General features: G+C 39.8%; 1 protein-coding gene across 4 annotated transcripts; it reads right to left on the reverse strand.

The window, feature by feature from the left end:
- Positions 1-923: 923 nt before the first annotated feature.
- UBE2D3 (ubiquitin conjugating enzyme E2 D3) lies at positions 924-24,502 on the reverse strand. 4 transcript variants are annotated; one of them, XM_075149663.1, is made up of 8 exons: positions 24,053-24,488; positions 10,344-10,541; positions 9,198-9,261; positions 9,081-9,112; positions 6,423-6,500; positions 5,465-5,570; positions 4,031-4,124; positions 924-2,420 (listed from the first exon to the last, which is right to left on the reverse strand). In XM_075149663.1, coding segments are annotated over exons 3-8 (357 nt in total). In that variant the 5' UTR covers positions 9,199-9,261; positions 10,344-10,541; positions 24,053-24,488; the 3' UTR covers positions 924-2,374. The 4 variants fall into 4 exon arrangements, with proteins under 4 accessions (XP_075005764.1, XP_075005763.1, XP_075005762.1 ...); XM_075149662.1 differs by lacking the exon at positions 10,344-10,541 and having other exon boundaries at positions 24,053-24,502; XM_075149661.1 differs by lacking the exons at positions 10,344-10,541; positions 24,053-24,488 and adding an exon at positions 23,581-23,723.
- Positions 24,503-24,768: the final 266 nt, after the last annotated feature.

Raw genomic sequence — 24,768 nt, forward strand, 5'->3', positions numbered from 1 at the left:
TACAATTCACCCATCACTCTTTCATCAAAATACGTACAGAAAATTATCACAGAAGGACCATTACAGATGTACAAGCGAAATACATAGTGGTCCAAACAAGATTTCCATCTTCCATGTGATATTTTACTATCTTCTCCTTCCCTGACCTTGCTTCATCCACACCTCCTGGAGTTTTATAAAGCCTGGTGCTTTACACCTCACAAAACATCTTTCTAGTTGATCACGTAAGTGATTTCAGTGGCTATGACTCCAAGACAAAGTAATAAGCATCAAATTAACACAATTACTAAAAAGATGAGAGCAACATGTTTGTAAGCTTAGAAATACAAACTTTTACCTCAGTTGTAATGCTACTGATAGCTGTATTTTAAGTATATCCAATTTTCCAGCAAAATGGTGTAAGCAGAAATCTTTGGTTAGCAATGCAGAAACACTGCATGAACTGCAACTCCATCAACAAATTTCAGAACATCATTTCAGTGAAGTATGCGCTGTTAAAGAGAGCCCAGGTTTCTAAATTTCAGGCCAACTAGACTTTAAAATAAGTTCACTTTCATTGTTTACAACCAGAACAAACCATGTCCAAACTACATATTCAAATTTTTATAAAAATTAAGGTTTAACATTTATTTTACATCTAGCTTTCCACATCCATGTGGGGACAAGGGATCAGAATGTACATAACTATAAGCAGTGCAAAAGTGGTGCCAGTGCGAAGTCACAGATGCACAATAAAGTGATAGTACAAGACTAGAGAAAATGAAGCTATGGATGTTAAGAATGGAGACCAAAAAAAAAAAAATCAAACAAGGAAAAATATGAAGGAAGAGGGCAGGAAAGAGGAGAGCCGGATGTTTAATAATGCCCTTGTTGCTGCAAAGATAAACTAATGGCACAAGACAATGTTTCTTGTAGAACAAAAATCCAATAGCAATGAGTCTTTATTCACGTTTAGTCACCTGACATGAGGAAAGTGTCTGTTGCATTAAAATAGTCATCAATATAAATGGCAGCATGGCTGAACAAGTCCTTTTCAATGGTAACGAACATCCCACATAGTAAAGTCACTTCAACACAGCCTCATGACAATTCCCACATCAAAACAGTACTTTATTTTATATTTTTTTGCCTCATCATTACTCCCACATTAAGATCTTTCAGCTGTCAAGTGTACAAGGTGAAGAAAAAGGTTCTCAGTCAGCAAACACAGGTGCATCAGGAAGTATCTCCACAATACACCACTTCAGATCTGCTGGGTCCCAAGTCCATCCTTGAACGCTGGGCTCCCAGCACCAAGTGTAGCACACTACTAAGGCTACACTACTATGTTAGCTTATTAATTCTGCATACATCAGGCCGAACAATGTGTCAACCTGCAACAGACTGAGCGTTATAAGTGAAAATGGCAAAAGATTCACTCTATTGAACTTTACATCATTATTTGATGTTAAACAATGAGGCAAATCCCAACAGTATATACAAAAACCAGCTTTGCTTTTACAAAAGATTTTGTTTCCCATATTGATTAATCCAGGCAGCTAACTCATTGGTTTATGCAACTTTATTGAAGAAAATAAATCAATTACTAGTAGAGCTATTAGTTGATCACTCATCCATTGACAACTTCCATCATTTATTCAGTGCTATATTAAACAGTGTTTTGGAAGACAGATTAACTAATAGCTCCAAGCCTCCTAACAAAATTTAAATGAATTACAAAAATGTTCTTAGACCCTATTTTGGAGTACAAGGGATGTTTGACTTCCAATTTCCATTCTCTGTAAAACAAGAACTGGTCATTCCTTTATTGACATGCATAAGATACATCACATTTTCTGTTCTGCTGATGCTATAGATTCAGTACCAATTCTCCAGACACATCAGTTATGAGCAAAAGTATATAATAAAACCTCAGTTCTCTAACACTGGAAGGTTTGGAACAAGATGGATGTTGCTACAGCAACATTACTTCTTTGATGGGAGAAAACTGAACATCCATCTCCCCTCCCCCCTTCAGGTGGTATCTTCAGTATCTGTTAGAGCAGTGAGGAATGTTTGTTTGTTTTTAATCTCATAACCAAGTTAGAATGAAGACATTGGCCACATAATACACATGCTCCATTAAAAAAAATTCTGAATCTTGGGCAATTGTTCTTGTGTAACTACTTTACAGATTCTAAAAGCAGTTATTGTCCAAAGCTGGAAGAACTAAAGTCTTCTCAGATGAGCATGTGCATGAATGGAAGGAGGTAAACAAAAAAATAAAAAAGATGAGGTCTGATAGGGGAGCAGCCGGATAAGAAAATCAAAAAAGGAACAGTAATTTAAAGTTTATTCCAGCTATAATGCAGGTTATTCTGACTTTAAGGTAGCATCACATGGCATACTTCTGAGTCCATTCCCGAGATATTCTGTTGTACCTGCAAATAAAAACAAGAATTGAATTAGTGTCAGCATGAAAATGACAATTTCCTAAACAGTTAATGATTAAGTATCACTTTATCCCCATCTCCCTAGTCTCTTCACACTAAGAGAAGTCTCCTTCTATATTAAGATATACTTGAACTGAAAAAATTGAACAAACCCCTCCCTAGACTAACTAGGATATTCTCTAATTTATATGAAACACTTCAAATTCAAAACAAGCAGATTTGCTAGAAGTCTGTTGTGAAAAACTACTTAAGGGGAAGGAATAGGGACCACCTGGGGTGGGAGAGGCAAGGGGAGCATTTTGTTTAAATATTGTCTTTAGATAAAGATTACAGGGTATCACATGCCGTAAGTAAAGATTACTTGGTTAATAATATCATTGGATACAGAATGTCAAATTTCCCATTTTAAAGTAAAACAACACTAAGCATTTCTTCACACTTAATATTCTCTTTCCACATGAATATGCTGCTCGAACGATTTTTAAAAAGGACATTAAAAGAATATTTAAGTACACTACTTCCACAGAAATTGAGCTGACAATTAGTTTATACTTAACTCCATGCTTGTCAGTAAGAAGTTAATTTTCAACTATACAAGCAGAACATAATCCCCATATGTTTTCCTAGTTTACATGTAGAAGACAGACACTGCTGATAATAAAAAGTTGAAATTTCTATTGTCTAAATTCACCCATGTCTACGCATGAAGTCTCGCTACAGGGCATCATTTTTAACGAAATTCTGACAAAATCTGGGTAAATACTTACCAGAACAAGTTGACAAACTGGCTCAAAACTCGATAATTATTTCATACTATCTTTTTTTTTTTTTTGCCATGCAAGAGCAGTATCTGTGAGAAATAGTGACTAGCCAATACATTTCACACTGATCACAAATCAAGCTGTTAAATATCCAAGTTCAGTAACTGGTGCATCCATTATCTGTTAGTTAATCCAGTGCCTTAGAGCATGCAGCACCCAAGTGCTGACAAGTTTCCATTTTGTTAAATGCACCATAATGTGCAGATATTCTTACCCTACAGCATAGCGTATTTCTCTGTCCACTCTCTTGCTAACCTATTGTACCTAATTGGACAAGTATATTTAGCATTAATATATATATATTAAAAAACCCAAACAAAGTCTACTTTGTATAATTCTATCTGTGCAAAATGTTAAAAACACATAAGGAAAAAAAAAGTTGTTTCAACACAGATAGGAAAAAAGTTATGAAGCCTTTTTTCAAGGGGAGCACCAAAATTAAAGGCCAAGCTGCTACCAAAAAAAAACACCAAATAACAAAGCTATCTTTTGCTCAATAGGAAGATCTAACTGTATTCTATTTATGCATGGTAAGCAAAAAACTGGGCAATACATACTTTAAAATACTGCCACGCATGTGAGAAAAAGATAGTATCCTTCACCCACAACTTCAAAGATACTAAGCCCCTTTGTTTTCAAATTATGCATTACCAAGTACTTCTTTGACACACAAGTTCTCTCCATCCCAGATTTTCACAAAAGGCTCACAATTGCTGTCTGACGATGCACTCTTACAAAGTTTGTTAAAATATTAGTCCTATGCAACTCTGTACTTACTTGTCTCTGTCTGTTTTATAGATACGTGCAATCTCTGGCACTAATGGGTCATCTGGATTTGGATCACATAACAGTGAACAAATGGATAAGAGAACTGTAAAAAAAAAAAAAGAATTCTCAATAGCAAAACAGGAACAATCTCAGAAACAATGGAGCACAGATCTTTGCAGTAGGCACAATGTCGGCACAGGAGAGAACCTAAAAAGCCTTTTCCTGATATACTGCCAAAATAAACTTGTGACCCACTCTAAATAAAAAGCCCAGAATGACTTAAAAGTTCGTAAGAACTATTTGTTTCCTATTTCCCAATACTTACAGCTTACACACGAGAACAGCACTGTTGTCCCCTGCACTATGACGCAACGTAGCAGCCAACAAAAGCACGTTATTACGTACTCTGATGGCCAGCATATTCCATGGTTTTAATCATTAAAACTAGAACTTCTTCAAATTATTTTTTTTTTTTTAAATCAGACTGAATTCTTTCTCTGTTATATGTATCGTAGCAATACCCTGGTCTGCACTGATAAAACTACATGTTGTAAAATAAAGGAGTAACACTGTAGTGGGCAGCTATGAGGACTTCATCCTCTACTCTCACAGTAGCTTTGAAAGAAAAACAATAGCGACAGCATTAAAATGTAAGGAATCCACATTCAAATCACAAACCTACTCCTTGGACAGACAGGAATTACAAGTTCTATAGACAAAGGAGCACTTTGATGGATCTTTTGAACCCACAGTGACCAGTGCCTTTGAGGCAAAACAAAATGTGATCATCGTGAAAATATTTGAGAATTAACTGTTATTTACTATAGTAAAATGAGGAAAGCTACAAAGCTTCTATTGCAGCACATCAATTTATCCTGAAGTAAAATCAGTATGCTTAGTTCATGATTTAATACAATGCCAGTGCACAGTGACAGAAAGCAACATGTATCGGTAAGTTTTCTTTTACTCATCTACCACAGAGATATGCCAATATAACTCTGCATGTAGTTCTAGACAGACTCAGACAAAAAACTATGCAGATTTCATTATTAAAAACTGACTTTAAATTAATCGTTAAATTAACATGCAAGTGTGTATCTATATGGACAGCTGCAAACAAGCAGTTTTTCAGCCTTAGCTCAAATACACCACCACAAGCCTGTTTCAATCCAAATGCTGGCAGATTCCTCTGGGACCAAGCTAGTAAGCTCTGCTAAGAATACTGAAGCAAGTAAGTGGCCAGACAAGGTTTTAAACAGCCGTGTAACAGAAGGTGTTAGAAAAAACAAATATCCATTAAAAACGCTGTAAGATATCATTATCAAATCGGCAAAACACAGGCTAGAATGAGTAAGGGAAATCAAGAGACGGGTAAGAACTCAAGACAAAGCTAAAAGCACAGTATTCAACACGATGGAAATGTTTCTCCTTCACGAAAGTTACCTTTAGAAATAGTTAAAGCAGGAGACCACTGTGATCTTAGAATATCAAGACAAATGCTGCCATTACTGTTAATATTTGGATGATAGATTCTTGTTGTAAATGCAACCTGCAACAAAAAAAAAAAAAAAAAGAGCGTGTTTCGTTCTACTATGATGACAATGACGTCATCCCTTCTTCTTAGTCAAGCTATTAGTCAACTCGATTTACTCTAGAAGAAAAGGATTAAGCAGTTAAACTGCATCAAATTCATGGAAATGCACCCAAGCTGCAACCTCTCAGTTTCCAATTACCAGGCACTCTATTTCAAACAGCGAGAAGGCAAGTATGAGGCTATGCTTTAATCACAGGTGCCTGCATCATGATGAAGACACTCAACAGAAGTGCCTGAACCATGGTAACACTGCATCACTGAGCTAAAGAACTTCAAACATTGCGGTCACTCCAAGTGTGCACTTTCATATTGACTGAAAATTGGAAGACAATGCTAGTGGCTGATAAAGCTACAAAAAAAGCGTATTTCGCAATGACTGCCAAATTCTAATAGATATCATCTTCACTGATTTTAGGCTCTCAGCAAGTTAATCCCTACGCATAGTCTCACATTCCTGTAGACCAACCCAAACAGCTACACTGTAATACTTCACAGTCCCCTCAGCAAGAATTCTATTATAGTAACACAAAGCTAATGAGTTTTCCTATCAATTAAGAAAAACAGAAATAAAACCAAACATCACTCCAAGACATTCAGAATTCACGTATATGAATTTGCTCCTAAAACACACGCCAATACACCCATTCTTGTGATAGTCAGAGAGGGACCTAGCTATCTAATATACTGTAAGAATGCGTGAAAAGAAGTGAGAACTTGACAATACTACAACACAGATGCTGACAATTTCTGTCCTGTACTCAGTTATTTAAAGAGCACTAATTTCACAAATGAGAAAGCAATACTTACCTTAGGTGGTTTGAAAGGGTAGTCTGTAGGAAAGTGAATTGTCAAGAAGAATACACCACCCTGATATGGACTGTCATTCTGTCAAAGCAAACAAATAATTCTCCCATTATCATCTTTAGGACTAAATATCACTGAAGATGATGTTTTTAAATAAATAAAAGGAGAGGAATTTGTTTAAACAACTGAAATGTTTAATCCACCAATACAAGAGAGATGCAATTAAAATTCAATTACTACTTCCTATGGTAAGTGATACAGAACACGTACAGGTCACTTTCCGTATGGACTTCTCCAAGCTAATGCTTCACAGAAAACAGCTGCTCTGACAATCCACTCAGGACAATTTGGCAAAAGCATCCAAATTCCTCTGAGACAGCTCCCAGAAGTAATGTTAACAGAGTGGCGGTCCTGTCAGGTTCAAAAACCTCAAGTTCTGTGTTTGGAGCTTATTTGTTATGACTACCCAAGTTTACAATGGCCATGGACCACTCTAAGGGCCTCCCATTCCCTCCTAAGTTCTGTCCTTGGCTTAGGTGTTGCTCAGCCCTGCAAAAAACCTATGAATACACTGCTAACTCCTTGTTCCTTGCAAAAAAACCCCAAACAAAACCAAAACAAAAAACCCCCACCCTACCAGCACCACCATACAAAAAAACCCCACCTCATCAAGATTGAAGTGAATTCTTCTTCCCTTTCTGTATTAGAAATTCACTGTAATCTAGTATGGAAGAGTATTTTACATTTCCCTGCTCCAAGGAAACAATTCTGGGGATAATTCATTCAGGCGTTAACTACTAGCAGTAAAGCGACACATGGAAGTAAAAATGCAGAGAATAAATGGAGTGACTAAATAGGGATTGTGCAAGTTACTAATTACAAGAAGAAAGATGGAAGAGGTTTTTACTTGAAACTACAACTAAATTTCTGAAATAGAGCTAACAATTTCATTGTTTAACCTGAAGACTACAACGCTTTTAATTCCGGAATCAGGGCTAGGGAAAATGAATTTGAGACACACACAGAGTACACTTCTAAATTATTTGTAAATTGAATTTTCATATTAATCGTAAGAACGTTTCACCAATGTAAGGAAATACCTACATCTTACTTAGTTAAACACCAGAAAATGAAATTCTGTAACACAAGACAAGGGACTTAAACCTGAAAACATGTAGGTTATACCCTACCCAATCTCTGCTGAAAACGTAGCAATCAAGATATAACCTTTTGTATTTGGTCAATAGATACCATGTGAGGCCTTGAGGAGCCCGAAAGCAACCCTTTTACTGCACGTATTCTGGGGATACATTTTAGCAACTACAGAAACCCCCCCTTAGAATGTGTTAAACCAATGCAAGCTCTCTTACACCTATCTAAGAAAATCACAGCCTGTATAATATCCTATTGCAGAGGTAGAAGGCCAGATGATCAGTTCTACAATCCTCGTCTGTTATTAAAGGCACTAAGCAACACCACAGGAGCACTAGAACTACTACCACCACACTTCTGTCAGGATATTGCCCAATCTTGAAACAGGAATGCAGACCTTTTGACACCACAAAAACCATATGGGAAAAAAGGAGCTGTACATTATTAAACCAGAAGGGGAAGCTAAAAATAATAATCCCGATTTAAATTCAACTGATGTTTAATACCTTATGACCATGCAGACACCAGTAAAATCATACTCAGTGTAGTGCAGAACATTCCTTGCCATTTAAGCATGAATATAGCTATTAAACAACTTTATCTTTTTGAGGCACCTAGTTACAATCAGTGAGGACCAGGGACTTTGGAATGAAGAGCCATTTTTCCAGCCAGCTGAACCTCTAATAAGCACATTTTCCATAGTGATCTCCTAAAACCACACTTGTAGCTATATATAAAGTCAGGGCAATTCAGCAATTCAAGATATTTAATTCCTACTCTGTAGCCTCACAAGAAGCATCGCATTGTGGCTGCAGGTCTACTGGCATCCAATATTTGTCTTCTCAAATTACAAAAGGTTTTGTTTTCTAAATATAGATAACCAGCCCTGAGAACTCCAGATGTCAAGCGTTTGCAGGTTATGTTTTCAGTAAAGGCAAACATTTGCCTTCTTTACTCTAACAAGGAAAAAGTCACATTCAGGTTTCAGATGCTTGTTGAACATTTAACACAGATTTTTTTCCTCCAGTCACAACTGGAATCTCACATTTCAGTGACTTTTTCCCTTCTATTCCTAAAAGTATTTGAGATCTCAGTACATGACGCCAGACCAAATAAGGATTCCCTGTTCTGTTCTAAGATCCACATGAAAGCATCCCAACTAATTCCTGACACTGGGACCAGCTCCTAGTACAAAGTTCATGCTAGATTCAAACTTTAGAAAAAATTAAATGCAAACAAAGTTTCTAGATATTAAGTGATAATGCCTAACATTGCTCTAGAGATCATTTCCGCTGAAATACACGTCCTCATAAAACATTCCAGCAATAAAATAATCACCATCAGACTGTTTTTTTGTTCCCTCCTTCATTTTCTGTTACTGTCAGGAGTACCTCTAGAACTAAAGCCTGATAAGGGGAGTTAAAAAAAAGTAAAACAAAACACCCCACATTTTCCTCCTGAATAAGAACTACTAGTTTAATATTACGTCACAAGAATTAGAATACTTACAGGTCCCATAATTGTGGCTTGCCAATGAAACACTACAAAAGAAAAACTCCGCATTATTATCTATGCATGATATGCTTTGAGTTAGCAGAGCAAAACATAAAACTGAAGGTTACTTACTGTCATCTCCAACAGGACCTGCTGAACACTGTGCTGGAGGATCACGGGCTAAGTCACTAAGTTCCTTTAGGAAAAAAAGAACAAACAAACAAAAACTGTTCAGAAGGAACGCTAATGAACTCAGTCATTTTTATTTCATGTCCAGCAAAAACCTTTAACAGTTTTCCCACATATAAACACAGAAGAACATGCAATAACAACTATTGGAACCACTAGATCAGTATCAAATGTGTCTTTATAGAAGACAACGACCACCAAAACCAGCTATGAAGGTAAACAGCTACAATGACAATGCTTTTCCAAATAAGTATCACTACTGTATAGACACCCCTGCTGAAAAAGGGACAGAAAGGAGAGCAGGACACAGAGCCTTAAGTGGGCAAAGTCTAACCACTTTCTGATCAAGATTTTCAAGGATTCAGTCTTAGCTAGAGAAGCCTGAAGTGGGAAGAGAGAAAGCTATCGATGAGTCTTCATGAAACAGAAAGCACTATGTATATAAGATCTGATATTAAAACTCAAAGAAAAAAAACCACAGCACAGAAACTCAGTTTCATTTTCCCCACTACCTCCAGCAGGGATGTATCTTGCATAGATTAAAGTAGACAGGAAAATTAAAGAGGCTGACAAGTGTTGGAATCAGGCAAAATATCTGTATTTTTAATTTTAAACTTCACATTTAAGGCAATTATGCCTTTAAAATTCTAAATAACTGAGCTGCAGAAATAGTTCCCTCCCTCCCCCATTACAGAGGGAATGAAAACAGAAACTTCAGATGGAGGATTCCTTGTGTTGTATCAAGATTGCTGTGATGAATCAAAGCAGCTCAGCATTAATTTGTTTAAATGCTCCGCAAGTTACTTGTTTGGACAGTGTCTTTTAAAATTAAATCTATACTTTCAGTTGAAGTATGTAACAGATACCTTCCCTCTTCCCCACTCTCTTTTGAATCTAAAAATGGCTTCAGGAGCTTCTATAAATCTGTACTTGTCAAGGCATCTAGAAGTCATGAGAAAAGGGAAAACCTTCAGTCCCTCTCCCATGTATTAACAGTTGCACAAAAGTTATTTTGCTACAAGTCTACACAAGTCATTAAAACAAGAACTTTCCATTACTTTGTCAGACATTTAAGAAACCCAGGCATACCTATTATGCTGGAAACACATGCATATTTGGACCAGACAGCTAACTGTTCTGCCTGTGAAGATCCTAATGTACATCCTTTAAGTTTCACAAATTCTGCACTTGATAAAAATTTATTAAGTGTAAGCCAACATAAAATGAGGAAAAAAAATTACGTTCCCTGTAACTTCAACACCTTGTTCTTTGGTAAGACGATAGCTCCTGCAAACACAGAAAGAATAACACTACTTCAACGTGTAGAACTCCATATATTAAAAAAAAAAACCAAACCCAAAACCCACACACAAAAAATACCACCAACAAAACCAACCCAAAATACACCAAGAAAACTTAGTCCCGCATTTCCCCTCTCTACACATGCTAATTTTGATGAACGTTCCAATTAACCAGATTTCAGTTTTGCACTGGAATCAGACTGTTTCATAAAATGGGATTTTATCAGTTTTGATAAGCAATGGCACAATGAAGTTAAAATTACGGTTCATTTCACTGCTGCTGTTAATTTAGAAGCGTGGGCAACAGCTCCTTCCAGATCATCACAGTAAATCCATATAGAGTGCATTTCTCTACACTCCCCAGTTATTATTGGAGGTCCCTGTGATACTTATTTCTGCCATGAAATATCACTTATTAGGTCCATATGCTGTTCAGCACCCTCCAGAAAAATTTGCTAAGTTAGATTTATATTATCCATGTAAAGGCAAATAAGAAATATAAAAGAACTTTCAGATAGAAAGCTTTTTTAATTTTCAGGGTGGGTTTTTTTTCATTTAACAAATACAGCAGGTTTTGTTAATAAGGCTTATTTTTCATCTAAATATATTTTCCAGTTCTAAGAATGATCAATCATTTCCAAAATCTGAGATAAAAAAAGGTATTTTGTCCCTAAAATAAGTTGTAGCCATAGAATAAGCAGAAAGACACAAATGTTACTATTTTAATGTAGTTGTGTAGTTATTACTAGATTATTTGATTCAATCGAGGAAGATAATCAGATCCTATTTTTTAAAAACTGTCACAGGGACTAAGAGCATGAAAAGGCTCTTCACGCAGTTTATGAAAATTATAAATATGAGTAGCATGAAGACAAGGACAAGAAAAGATCAGCACAAACTGGACTGTCAGAGGTATGTCCATTAGATTAGAGAGCTCTTCAAAAGGTATTACTATCTTCAGAGAAACAAGAAATCAGTACTCAAGATAAAAATAAGGTATTTTAACACAGCAGGAAAATTAGAGTGTATCAATAATTCAACTAGGAAAAGCAAATATAAGTAGGATTGCAAATGTAAGACAAATATTAAATTTAGTAAGTTCTGGTGAAAAATTTGTGCAAAAAACCCTTCAGTAATATTAAGAATAATTTACAAGTTGAAACTCATGAGTTTTAATATTCCAGACTCCAGTCGTTTTCAAAATACATGTCCATACAGAGTTACCCCTTTTAACCACTTGAACTGTTCTAGAGAACAAACAAGCAGCGATTTTCATAAGCTAAAGGACTAAAGTTTTGTCTGGCCCAAAACACTTCAGTAAAAAAACCTAATTGTGCTAAACAAAGCAGTTCAAAATACAGATAAAGTTAGGAACACATGATACACCACTGAGCATTTCAACCACAGAGCAAGTAATTTACCCACTAAATTCTGAAAGGAAAAAAGCTGAGGTGGCACACATTCTTCTATTTGCTTCTCTTACGTACTATGGTCAGAAGAGTAAAGTTTGTAGTAAAGCTGTTTGCTTCAGCAGAGTGTGAAGCGTTGTGGAAGAACTCGGGCAAACACTGGCAAGCTTTGCCTGCTTACAGTAACACCAGACCTATTTTGCCTCCCTGGTAAGTGTGTGACACTTCACATCTACACAAAAGGAGGGAGGCTTTTTGCAACAAGGGAGTGGAAAGTTCTCTCTGTGTAACTTTAAAAAGTGCCTCCTTCTGAAAGCTACAACTCTGCTGAATCCAACGGGCAAACTGGAATAACTGGAAACTAAACAAGCAGCGGCACAGGGGCTGTGATATTTGGAGTGCAGTTGAAGCATTTCACTCAAGGAAAGGGAGGAGCTTTTTTTTTTTTTTTTTTAAAAGCTTCCCACTCAGCAGCAGAAACACAAACTGACCTTCCTTTTCAGCTTAGCAATCAAGAGCAACTATTCTATAACAGGAAAATATTTAATCTGAAAAATATTTCTGACATCAAAACTAAGCTTCATCATTTCCATGAGCCAATTAAAAAAAAATTTTTTTAAAAAATCAGCTCATAATTGTTCCCCTGCTTTCACCTATTTCTCACCAAGAAGGTAAAGACCACATTAAGTTTCATTTTACAAAGCAAAATTCAACTAGTATTTTAGAATTTAACTAGTATTTTAGAATTAAAAAATGTTTCCAAGCATTGTTCTGTAAAATTTCTATGTATAAGGACTTTATGCTTCTAATATTCCTTCTGCTGCAATATTTGCTGTCTCCAACTTTGCTTCTTTTTGTTTACATTCAGTTTCAGTAGTGCTTTCCTTTGTCAAGAGGTACTAAGCTACGTCCCAAACTTTCTTAAAAATCCTCAAAGTAGAACCCACATTTTCCTGGAGTCAGCTGCTATAGTTTTTCACTCTACAGGTGGCTTAAGAAAAAAATATAAATTCCCAAGAAGCAAATTCCAAAGACTTCATATAGAAACAATAAGCCAAATTTGGTTCAGAGTGATGTGTTATATGCCTATCGGAAAGGATTAGTCTTGAATTACAACCGTGACTCGTAGTCTCTGGCACTGCCAGAGGTTTCCGGTATAGCTCCAGCATATCACCATTTCTGTGTCCCAGTTTCCAAATATAAAGTTGTCATAGTTCCTACCTCTCCACAAGGATGATTAGTCACTTAGCATTTTACAGATTTAAACACCGTTTAAGGAGTAAGCGCCAATGCTACTGTTAGAGGACAATGGCAGTGTAGCATACACAAGAAGCAACACAGGTACAGTTTTGCAACAGAATTTTGGAAAACTGAGAGATAACTGGAAATACAGCAACAGTACCCATCACTGCAACAGACAGACCTGCTTTAACACAAATTCAGCACCATGGTATTCTGCCAGTTTCACATTAAGTCTGTAGCAAATGTAGTTTTATTCGTGAAACAGCCCCATTCTTAATCTTCTCTCTTCTCTTTCTCTATAAATTCATCAAAAAGCTATCAAAAAAATAAACCAGTATTTTCAAGAAAAAAATGCTTATAAAAGCTAACTAATCTGCTTGTTTTGCACAAATGTAATCATAACTATCATAGAAATATGGCTTATGCTTCAAGTGATGATCCAACACATTGACGTGTGAGTGTGAATGCAGGACTACGATCCTATTATAAACCACAAAAGTGTCTTTTTTTTTTTGACAGAAAAGATGCTGAAAAAACCCCAAACAACTCCTCTCTACCAGCTATTTAAAAGATTACAGAAGTCATTTAAAGGATGAAGAAAATTTAAATGACCAAGGATACTTGACCCAAATATACATAAGCAAGACAGTGAAGGAAAATATTTAATTGAACTAGTTGCCTTTCTCACAGAAGTTTTCAGGTCTCAGCAAATTCAGTAAGAAATGACAGCCTGATGCCTAGCAAGCTGCCTTCTTGCAAGGTACCAAGTAGAGCAGCATCAGCGCTCTCTCCTTTTCTTCCCATGTGTCAGAATTCATACTCCCTGTGGCACAACTGCTACATTTTTCTAGTTTAAGCTGGAAATAGCCAGAGCTTATTTTTAATGATAGTAGCAGCTGACTTAAATACAGAGTGACAGAAGATCACTCATTTTCCTCCACAGGCATAAACTCACAGTTAGATTTAATACTGGTTTGTAAAGATTTCATATTGGTTTGTAACACAATTATTTGTTGAAATCATGTATTGCAGCTTTCTGGTTTGTAGTCAAGAAAGCATACGGGAAGAAACGGGGTTAGTTTGCTTTAAGTTTCCAGACAATAACTCATTCTACCTTGGAGGGCATGAAAGGTGATATGCAGTTAAATCAGAAGTTTAAATAAAAAAAAAAAAGAAAAAAAGAAACAACACTAAGCCAAACAGAAATCGACATTTATTAATTTGAGTGCTTGTCTAATGTTGTCTGTGTCAAACAGGGTATTTCAAAATCTTAAGCATCCAAAAATTCATCACTGCATTAGTCTTACTCATTAGCTCACAGATGAAAACAGCTTTAAAAAAGAAGGAAGGATTGGAAGCAGCTATAAAGGGAGGGGAAGAACATTTAAGCCTGTTTGAAGATTAAGAAGTGTCAACCAGCAAAGAACTACTGCCTCATCCACACACCTGCATTCGCAACATTCGTTTCAGCATGAAAATTAATTACCCCTGGAAACAGAAAATAACAGTTTGAAAGAACACTGAATGTGGATTTCTAAGCTGAATAAGAAAGCAACGGCACAATACATGTCACAAGGCAAATGTAGCCAGCAGAAAATTATCAGTTTCAAACAAGCTGGCCTTTTGACTAACACTTAATAAATGGATAAAAACAATGTATAACGACAGTGCATAATACAGAAAGATGTAGGTTCCTGTCATTTAAAAAAAAAAAAAAAGACGTTAGAGCAAATATGCAGAGAAAACACATGAAGAACAGTCACAAAAAAACAGCGAGGGCCAAAGAGCATAGAACGGTTTTTAAGAAACCCAAAACATGACCAGGAATATAACAGTTGTCATTGTCTCTATCTTGATTACTCTGCTTGTTCTATTTTTCCTGGTTCTCCTTTCTCAAGCCTTTAGTACTAAATTTTTCAGGCTACACACTGCATATTGTTTGTTCAATAATATCATAATGGTATATTAAATGACAATCACAGAAATATTCATGCTTTAAGCCTCACACTCAAGGAAGGAAATGCCAGACTGCTGTGCAACTGTAATTAAGTCACTTCGTGTGCTTGGACTGTGATACAAACTACTCAGATGACTACATGCTATCTTTTCACACAACCTACCTCTCAGTACACAAGCCCTTTGTGAATGAGACTATTGTCTACAGCTCTTCTCATCTGTTCTGAAATTTGGAAGGTGTACAATGTAGGTAATGGTTTTCGGCAAATTTCAGAGTTACCGCAGATAAAATGGCTCTTTATTGTATTCCAACCTTTCGCATAGTTCACCTCTAGCTGGAAGATCTGACTGGAAAAGGAACTCACTTACCAACTTTGTTTTCCTGGTCACTCACTAAAGGCATTCAGAACAAACTTAGAAAAAAGGTGGCAACTATACACCTACAATTGTGCTTTGAACTCAAAAGGTATGGCTTGTTTCCCCCAAAGTAATCAAAACCCACAGCAGCCGTCTTACTCAAGATGAAAAAAATCTGACTGCTTTACACACATCAATTCTGAGGTATTATAACAATTCCCATCCCCTGAAAATAACACAGCTATTAAAACACATACGCTCAGTGTAGGATGAGGGCTGTGCACGTTGACCGAAGTATGTTGAAGGGAAAAGTGTGAAGTGAAGCACCCTATCCATTCAATGATAGTCAGGTATTTTAATTCTGGCATTTCCAAGCTTTTGAATATTGGACCCTGAAACTTAGCATACTCTTCACTTGGAGGTTTTTCCTGCAAGAACCACACTGATCTTTGGTTCTGTAACCCAGGACTACAATGCAGCCCTCAGAGAAGAGGGTAACTAGCGTGAACAGGCCACAAGAGAAGCAGCAAGATACATCTAGCTAAATGAAACAGAATGACTGGGAAACAAAGGGTCAGACTAAATTCAATATGGACAAATGTGAAGTGATGCACTTGGAAAGAAGTTTATATTCAAAGTAAGGCATTCTGGCCTGATGGCTACCACTCAGGAATGAGATTTTGGCATCATGATGGACAATTTCACACAAATGCTAGCTTAACACTCGTCAGATGCTGGGGTTTGGCAGCCTTACCTGAGAGCCTTCCAACACGCTGCCCCACAGCTTGTCAAGGACGCAGTAACATACAGCAGAACCTCAGCCACTAGCATTAAACACATCAACTAGAAGCAGCATCTGTATGCGCACTGCCCTCGACTCGATGTGACAGAGTCCTCCTAGAGTTTGCCAAGCGTACACAAACAACTTTGGGGACTGGTAGCACGGGGAAAAAGTTTTTGTAGAAATCACAAGCGGCCTTAATTGGGCACTTAACCTCGGTAAGTCTGCACTTTTTGTATAAAGGTACAAGAATTCTCCACGTTCTCAAGGAAATGTACGGAAAGGAGGATCGTATAACAGAAAGTTATCAAATTAACATTCTAACAAATAAAACCACATCTGTAATAAGTGCGGCAAATTCATTGTTTAGATGTAGTCTGATATATTATTCTGAAATTTAATTATTTAACCTAATGAACTCTGAAAATCAGCTCTCATTTTAAAAAGCTGCCTTGACTTTTACCAGCCCGTGTTTTGTATGAATCCAAAATGCACATGAAAGCTCTTGCAATATACCATAGGGGTATATTCTATGAACACAACTATGTGGGGATGATTACACTAGCTTATCTACAACTGTACAATTATCCTATCATGTTATGCTATTGCGTATAACTACCCTTCATAATGGTTCTGTGTTTTCAACAGCTACTGGTAGAGATGGAAAACTAAGGGCCTGTCTATAGGATTAGGTACAGTTACACACAAAATAGCTCACACTGAGCCGACAGAGCATTAAAAAAAAAAAAAAAAAAAAAAATCAAAAACTGTTTCTGGAGCGCAGCTGCTCTTACAGTTGAGTTCCACCTCAGCTATCTAGAGAACACTGATGTCCACAAGGGCCTTTAAAAAAAAAAAAAAAAAAAAAAAAAAAGATGATGAAGGTAAAAGTGTTTAAAAGCATATTTATGAACAGACTGCAATCAATCTGAATTAGGGGAATGGAAGGGGGCCTCTGCTCATCTGGCAAACTGTCATTCAGGAGATTCTCCTATATTATTCAAGTCAAGAAGAAATTAAAACTAAGCCTAAAAGGAAAAAGGAAGTTTCCAGTTATCTGATTTAGAGAATTATCTGGCATTATTACTCAAATAGGCCAGCAAAGGCTGGGAAATATTGCCTTAGAGAGGACACTCATATTTACTAGAAACCTAAAAGAACTCTTGGAAGAGCTCACACAAGTGATGAGCACCTGGCCAACCTAACTCCAGGTTACAGAGAAAGCTCGCTATGAAGTTAACTGAGCACGTAACACAATCCTCATGCCCTCCATCAGGAGGACCTAAAGCACTTTAGCATCTGCACCCAGTTCAGCTTGCAACTCTGGTATCCAGATGCTTGTGAAAAGGATTAAGCATTTGTCTCCTCCATTTTTACTGGGCCCTAACATTTGCAAAGCAGTCTGCAATCCTCCCATCTTGCTTTCTTAAAACCAGAATAAAAACCCATCACAATTACATTGGAAAAAACTGCAGGAGATCGTGAAGATGTCTAGCATATCATGCATCTCAAAGGGATGAGGTTCAGAACAAAGGCTTCCTTTACAAAATATTTTAATACCGAAGTTTACTGTTGGGTAAGAAGGCTCTGAACAATGTTTAAACAAAATAAAAAAAATCCCCTATATCTATTTAGCTTTCAGTCCTGAATCCTGCAATGCTCTATTTGGCTCCTTTTTCAGTATTAAACCTTGTCTATATCCAAGTGTTTTATGAAGAGTTGCCAAAGGCATAAACACCAATTTAAACTTGTGAATGTAATTTTAACTAATTTTTCTTTGCAAGGCTTCCCCAACACAACCTACCACATTTAATGTATCAGATCAGTGCCCCATAAAAAGCTCACTGAAGAGAAAGTTTGGTTTTTTTGTTTTTTTTTTTCCAAAAGCTCCTGTACTTTCCATTTAGAGTTTGAGGTGTTAAATTTAGATTCAAGAAGTTTACAAAACTGTCCAGCACGTGCAACTCAGCACAGTTTAAGACTCTCTTCTGATAAAGCCAACTTGACAAAAAGCAACTGCATATAAAAAGGCACTACTGACTGCATTTTTATACTGCAGATACTATCATATATACATTCTCACTGCTGCTTTCATTTCTTACCCTAATTTATTTTTTTCTGCATATTATACTGGCAGGTTACTACATCACATCAGTCACAGGAGAAAATACATGCCTGTAACTCAGCCTTTTCAATGTTAGCCACAGCATCTTAGCCTAAACTATCAACAAAAGTCAGCTTATACTGAGATATCAGACCTAATGCTGAAGTGCAGACCACACATTCCCATCTGCCAGCTCTGATGCACAAGGGAGGGACCTATACAAGAACACAAGGCAGACAGTTAAAGTGGCAAAACCTTAATATTTGCAACAGAAAAATTTATCGGAGATCACATATCAATGCCCTAATCTGAATTACACAAAAGGCTCTACCCTTTTCCACTCCTCCTTACCAGCTGTCACTTGACATCTCAGACAAGGTTAAGAACCTCCATCCTCTCTCTCTCCTTCAACAGTTCAACCCAGTGGATGCAGAGAAAACATCCGCGGGAAGGGGATGATGCCAGGCTAGAGGTGGCCTCCACAAGGAACAGAGATGCCTTTGGCAAGAGGCAGTTTACTGCTCTATATTCAACAGCTGCTACTTACAGCTGTTTACATCCTTCCCCCCTCCTTTACCCATTAATGTGTGAGGGCAAAGAAGGGCATTAGTGCTTCAGAGCTGGTTACAGACTGAGGAGGCAGTTGAAGGGAGCTCATTCTGCAGAGTTCTACGTCAGCTCTTCTGTAGAAGAAACTCACATAGGGAATAATAGCAAAAGCATTGGCTTACTTTCAAAAACAGATCTTTAAAAGCTGGAATGATTGTAAGGAAAACGTTGGCTGGACAACCTTTTTACCCTGTACATTAACCCACCCAAATCCTTAACATACTGGAGAACTCTGTTTTTAAGGTATGCAAGAAGTACCCATCTAATGGACTATTGATCTCTGAAGTTCTCTAAATTACTTAAGTGAGATTATGATCCCCTTCTCTCCCCATTCCAATGCACACATTTAAAGATCTATGCTGACTGGGAACTTGTTTCACAAGCACGGTGCCCAATTAAGAGGGGAAATCTGTAAGTTACTGCAGTCCGAACTTTCTAGTTAAGGAAGCATCAATTTTCCTGTTTCATAAAAAATGACCAGTTCTTAAAACATGTCCAAAACCTTAACAGTAAATGCTGGACTTGAATATGGGTATCAAACCTACCCAATTAAGAAGCATTATTTCCATTTTAATGATATTCATTTTATAGTATAAATGTTACTTCTGACTATTCAGGTAAGCTAAATCTTAAACAGAATTTAAGTGATGACAGCTTTTAGCTGATGCCGAATAATTTTACTCTTACTTTTAAAAAACATTGGAGTTCTTTGATACTAGTGCTTCTCAAACTCCATTACTGAAATCTCATGATTTAAAATCAACCACTGCCTTCTGGCTCAACATGACCCTTCTAACCACTGAGTGCCACGGTTGCACTGCATTATCTACTTGAGGCAGGACTTAGTCTACCCCTAGATACTTGAAATAGTTAAGGTGAATTAACTAAAATAAAAAAGGAATTCAATACATACAAAGAGCATTCACAAAGATTTAAAGCATTTTAACTAAGCTTACATCAACTGCATTTCATTAACTAGTTAATCTTAACTTTCTGAGCCCCTAAACAGACAAATCCAGACTTATTTCTAGACATTCATTCAGAGCATAAGATCAATCGCGTAACTTCAAGTTATTTAACTGTTTTGAATAAGCCCAGCAAACTAAATCCAAGACTGCTGGCAAAAATAAAGTATTGTAGGTTTCATCTAGAGACAAAAACTTAATTCCAAACAGCTTTTTCTAGTTAAGCTTTTTTTTTTAAATTTCATACTAAGTTCAAAAGAAAAGAAAAGAGTAGCAGTTTAAAACAAAAGTATAAGCAGGCTTTATAACACTCTAACCGAAATCACCTCTACAAAAGCTACACCTTTGCTTAAACTAATGCAGACTTCCATGCTGCCTTCATTGCTGCATGTTATATCCAATCTCTGAAAAATATTACGGATATCTCTGGGGTTAGTAGCATTTCTTATTATGAGCATCTGGAGGAGTGGGGTTAAAGTTGCAATTAATTATACATCTAGGAATAGTGCTGGAGGCTATAGCCTTGAGGAAAGTAAGTTAGTCTCCGCTCCACCACTGTCAATAGAAGCCTTCTATCTGTACTTAAGTAGCGATAAACGGTTTTGCCACCTTCAGCCTTTAGCTTCCAGGATGCCAACTCCACTTAAGAATTTCTAATAAAATACCCCAACATAATGATGCTGGCTTGTGCTATGCTTAACCAAATGGACATGAAACACAGCAGGCACAAGTTTTCTTAAGGATTTCACAGTTGAGACATTTCATGCATACATCTCCTGTATTAATCCTATTTTTAGCCTACCAAGATCACCACTTAGGCCTTTTATACTACCACGCTTTAATGGATGCGTATAGCAGTGATAAAATAGACGTATATCAATGATGTAACGTTCCCAAGTTCTCTCAATTTTATGCATTCCCAATTCCCTACTCCTACATAAATGTTTCCCTACTATCAGATCATCATCATTCGAACCGGAAGCGCCAACATGCTGCAGCAATTACAGGATCTGAGTTTAGCGAGTACCACTCAACGCTTCAGACCAAGACAACGTGCCACAAGCATGTATCAAGCATTTAGATACAAGCTCATAAGTCAACATGAATTTGTTCCATTGCCTTTATGATAATTTGGGAAAAATTTCATCCTCAGGAAAGGAAACAGTTAAAATTAAGACGTAGGTTCACATTATTCCATGGCAAAAGCACTCACTTGTTATAATAAAACAACTACCACTCTTATGCAAAGCAAGCCGTACCAATACAAGCAGAGTTTTGCCAATTGAATGCAGGCTACCCTCAGGGCAAATGGCACAGATACAATGATGAGCTCTAGCATAACATAATCTTCCTGGGACTGGCTATGTACCTGACAACTACTTCAGTTTGAAGAGAGCTTTATAAAGGGTGTTCCAGAAGTAGATAACCCAACACATAACACACAAATATCCATGTGCTTTCATTCCCAAGCCAAAAGTAAAATTTGCCAGTTATGATTTAAGTAGGGGTTGTCGTATTCTGAATGTGTAACATATTTAAGATTAAATTTACACACACTAACACAGTCTGAAAGTCTGATTTACCCAACACAATACAGAATTTTATTTTGCTTGATACGTCAAGTCCACAAAGAGGGGGTCGGCCAAACAGACTGAAAATACTTTCATTGGTGAATTTGGGATGTCATCTGCTGCAGAAAACAATGAATTCTAGCCCTGACAGGTAATACTACGAGTCAGACTAAATCAGCTATGTGTGATTACAATGTTCTGAGGTCCTGGTCTCTCTTTAGCCTGTTCTGATCTAGTGCCAATAACGTACTACAAGGAAGCAGAGAGTTTCAAGGTCTGATCCGTGACCTTACGATTGGAGACGGGATCCCAGCTCACCAGTGACAGAGTGCCATTCTCTGGCTTTACCAGTTGGCAAGATTAAAATCTAAAGTCACAACCACCTTGTTACAAAAGTGGCCCTGCTATTTTTGGATTTCAGCCTCAATCCCAGTAAACATTCGTATTGGTAACCATGCTTGCGAAGAAAGCAACTTGCAAGCAATGGTTTCATCTAGCAAAACATCACTTTCCAGGTTGGCAAATACAAAACCAAAACTGTAAGCCCTATGTGAATTTGGAAGTGTATCTTGTAGCATGGTGTGATTAAATTGATTAAAAATAGCACCTTCAAAAAAACAAACAAACAAACAAACCCCCAACCAAAAAAAAAGAACCCTAATCCAACCGTCTCACAATCCTAAATTCTAGCACTAGGTAAAGGAAGAAGCTTGCTACTATACAGTGCCATAGAGCGTAAGGACAATGCAGGACAAGAGACGGCACACAACAGGCCAAAACCTTGAAGTCAAAGAGATGACATTGATTCAAGAGTCATGCTGAATCGTTTTAAGGTTTTGACCACCAGATTACTACGTAAGCGGGGGTTTGCCTTGGTTTATATTTGACAATAAATTCTTACCTGCAGCACCTGAATGTGTTTCATAAGCATGAGCTGATGACAAAGCATACCAGGGAGTATCCTACCTGTGTTTCAACTTAAGTGATATCATCCATTAATACAGGGGAACAAGTTCTGATGGCAGATTCAAAAGGAATTATTTTGAAATTCTTGTGAGAGCATAGCCGTAATTTGAAGACAATTCATCTAGCTAGTGCTAATCCAGAACAGATTTAAAATCTTCAGGGATAACAGAACTATCCTTTCACTAACAAATTATAAATAACCTCATTTTGACTAAAATATGCCCACAAGCACTGCCAAAGAGATGTGAAATTACAGTGAGGCTAATAGGTGGCAAACTTTATACACCGTCTATAAAAGGTGTTTTGCGGACCTAAGTTTAGTTCACCGGTTTCAGGACACACTGACTTTCTGCCATCTTGGCAGGCTACGATATGACCAAGAAACTCCTCTCAGCTCTTGAAATACGTAAATGCTCCACGTAGCTCGCGTAGGAGCACAGATCAACAGCGACTTCCCGGTAACGCCACTGCGCTCCCATCGCGTTTGCAATTACATTCCAGCAATCCCCAAACCCGAAGCGCTGCCGCCGAGAAACCCTAAAGCTGCCCAAGCGCAACCTCACGTCGCGAGTCTTCTTCCCTGGGAAAGGTTTAAAAAAACCAAAAAACCAAACCTCCCCCCCCAAAAAAAAACTTTCATCACCTCGGCATTTTTTCCGAGTTAGCCGCGAAGTTACTCCACCCGGCTCGGATTGTGCAACGGGGAGGCGGCGGCGCGGTGCGCGCTCCCGCCCGGCGCGGGGGGCGAGGCGAGGCGGCAGGCGATCCCCGGGCGGCGGGAGGGCCGAACCGGCCCCGGGGTGGAGGAGGGGGAACGCGGGGAGAGGATGGCACGGCGGCAGCTGCTCCGGAGTCGACGGGAGCGCGGACGTGCGTGTGTGTGTGTGTCATGTTATTGCAGAAAGCGAGAGATCCCGGAAAGAGCCCGAACTAGGCGAACCCGCCGCCATCTTACAATGCGGGAAAGAAGTTGCACGCCAGAGGGGAGAGACCGGCCCGAGAGACCGGCTGCCTGCCCCGGGGAGGGCCGCGATCGGACCGAAAGCCCCCCCAGCACACACGTACCGGCACCATCCGGGCCGGCCGGCCGGCGGCGGAGGGCCAGCGGCGGCGACGGCACCGCCGCGCCGGCGTGCCTCCGGCTTGCGCTGACATTTGAGCGTCCCCGGGAGCTGCCGCTCCCCGCCCGCGGGAGCGGCGCCGCCCGCGCCCCGGCCCCAGCCGAGCGCCCCCCCCCCCGCGCCCCCGCCCTCCGAGGCCCTGGCCGACCTCCGAGGTCCCGGGCCTAGGCCCGGGGAGAGCGGCCTCACCGCCCCGGCCGGGCCGCGGCCTCGCCGGAAGGAGCCGGCCGCTGCCCGGCCTCGCTCCGCCGGCCTCCCGCCTCCCCCTTCCCCCTCGCCAAGCCCAGCCGGCGCACCCCGAAGCCGTGCCCCTCTCCCCCCGCGGCGGGGGCGAGGAGGGAAGGAAAAAACAAAAATAAAAGAAACCGAATGGGGGGGGAGCGGGGGGCAGGCGGAGGAGGAGCCGCGGCGCTCACCTTGTTGATGCGTTTCAGCGCCATTGTGTGCGAGTGCCGCCGCCGCCGGGCCCGTCTGTGCGCCGCGGTGACTCCGCGCTCCGCTCGCGCCGAGGGGGGGCCGGGAGGGAGGGAGCAAGCGAGGAGGAGGAGGAGGAGGTGGGGGAGGAAGGCGGAGAGGGGGGAGGGGGCAGCTGCGCTTCTCCTTCCTCCGGAAACAGCCGAGGGGGGCGCCCGACCGGAGCACGGCGGCCGCCCAGAGTCCTGCCTGCCTGCGGGCAGCGAGGCCGTGCGCCGGGGAGGCTGCCGGGGGAGCGCTCCGCCCGCCGCGCCGCGCCGCTTCCCGTCAGCGCCGGGAGGAGGAAGGGGGTGTGGGGTGGGGGGAAAGCCGAGAGGCGCCGCCCGCCCGTGAGAAAGAGGGCGACAGAGCCCAGCACAGCCGCTGCCGCTGGCCAGGCCCAGACGCGGCGGGAGGCGGGGCCGGCGGGGAGGGGCGGGGCGATACACGCCGCCAGTGCCCGCCCCCCCGGCGGCGAAGGGGAAAAGGGGCGGGACAATGCCGCCGGGCAGGCCGGGCGCATGCGCCGCCTGCGCGTGTTGTGGCCCAACCCCGCTGAAGCAGGGCGATGATCTCGCGAGCGGTAGGCGCCAGTGCCGCGGCGGCGCGCAGGGAGGGCGGGGCAGGAAGGTTCTGGGGCTGCCCGCGGGCGCCCCGGCGAGGGCGGCGCCCCGCGGTG

The sequence above is a fragment of the Calonectris borealis genome, chromosome 4, assembly GCF_964195595.1.
Source record: "Calonectris borealis chromosome 4, bCalBor7.hap1.2, whole genome shotgun sequence".
Classification (NCBI taxonomy): Eukaryota; Metazoa; Chordata; class Aves; order Procellariiformes; family Procellariidae; genus Calonectris; species Calonectris borealis.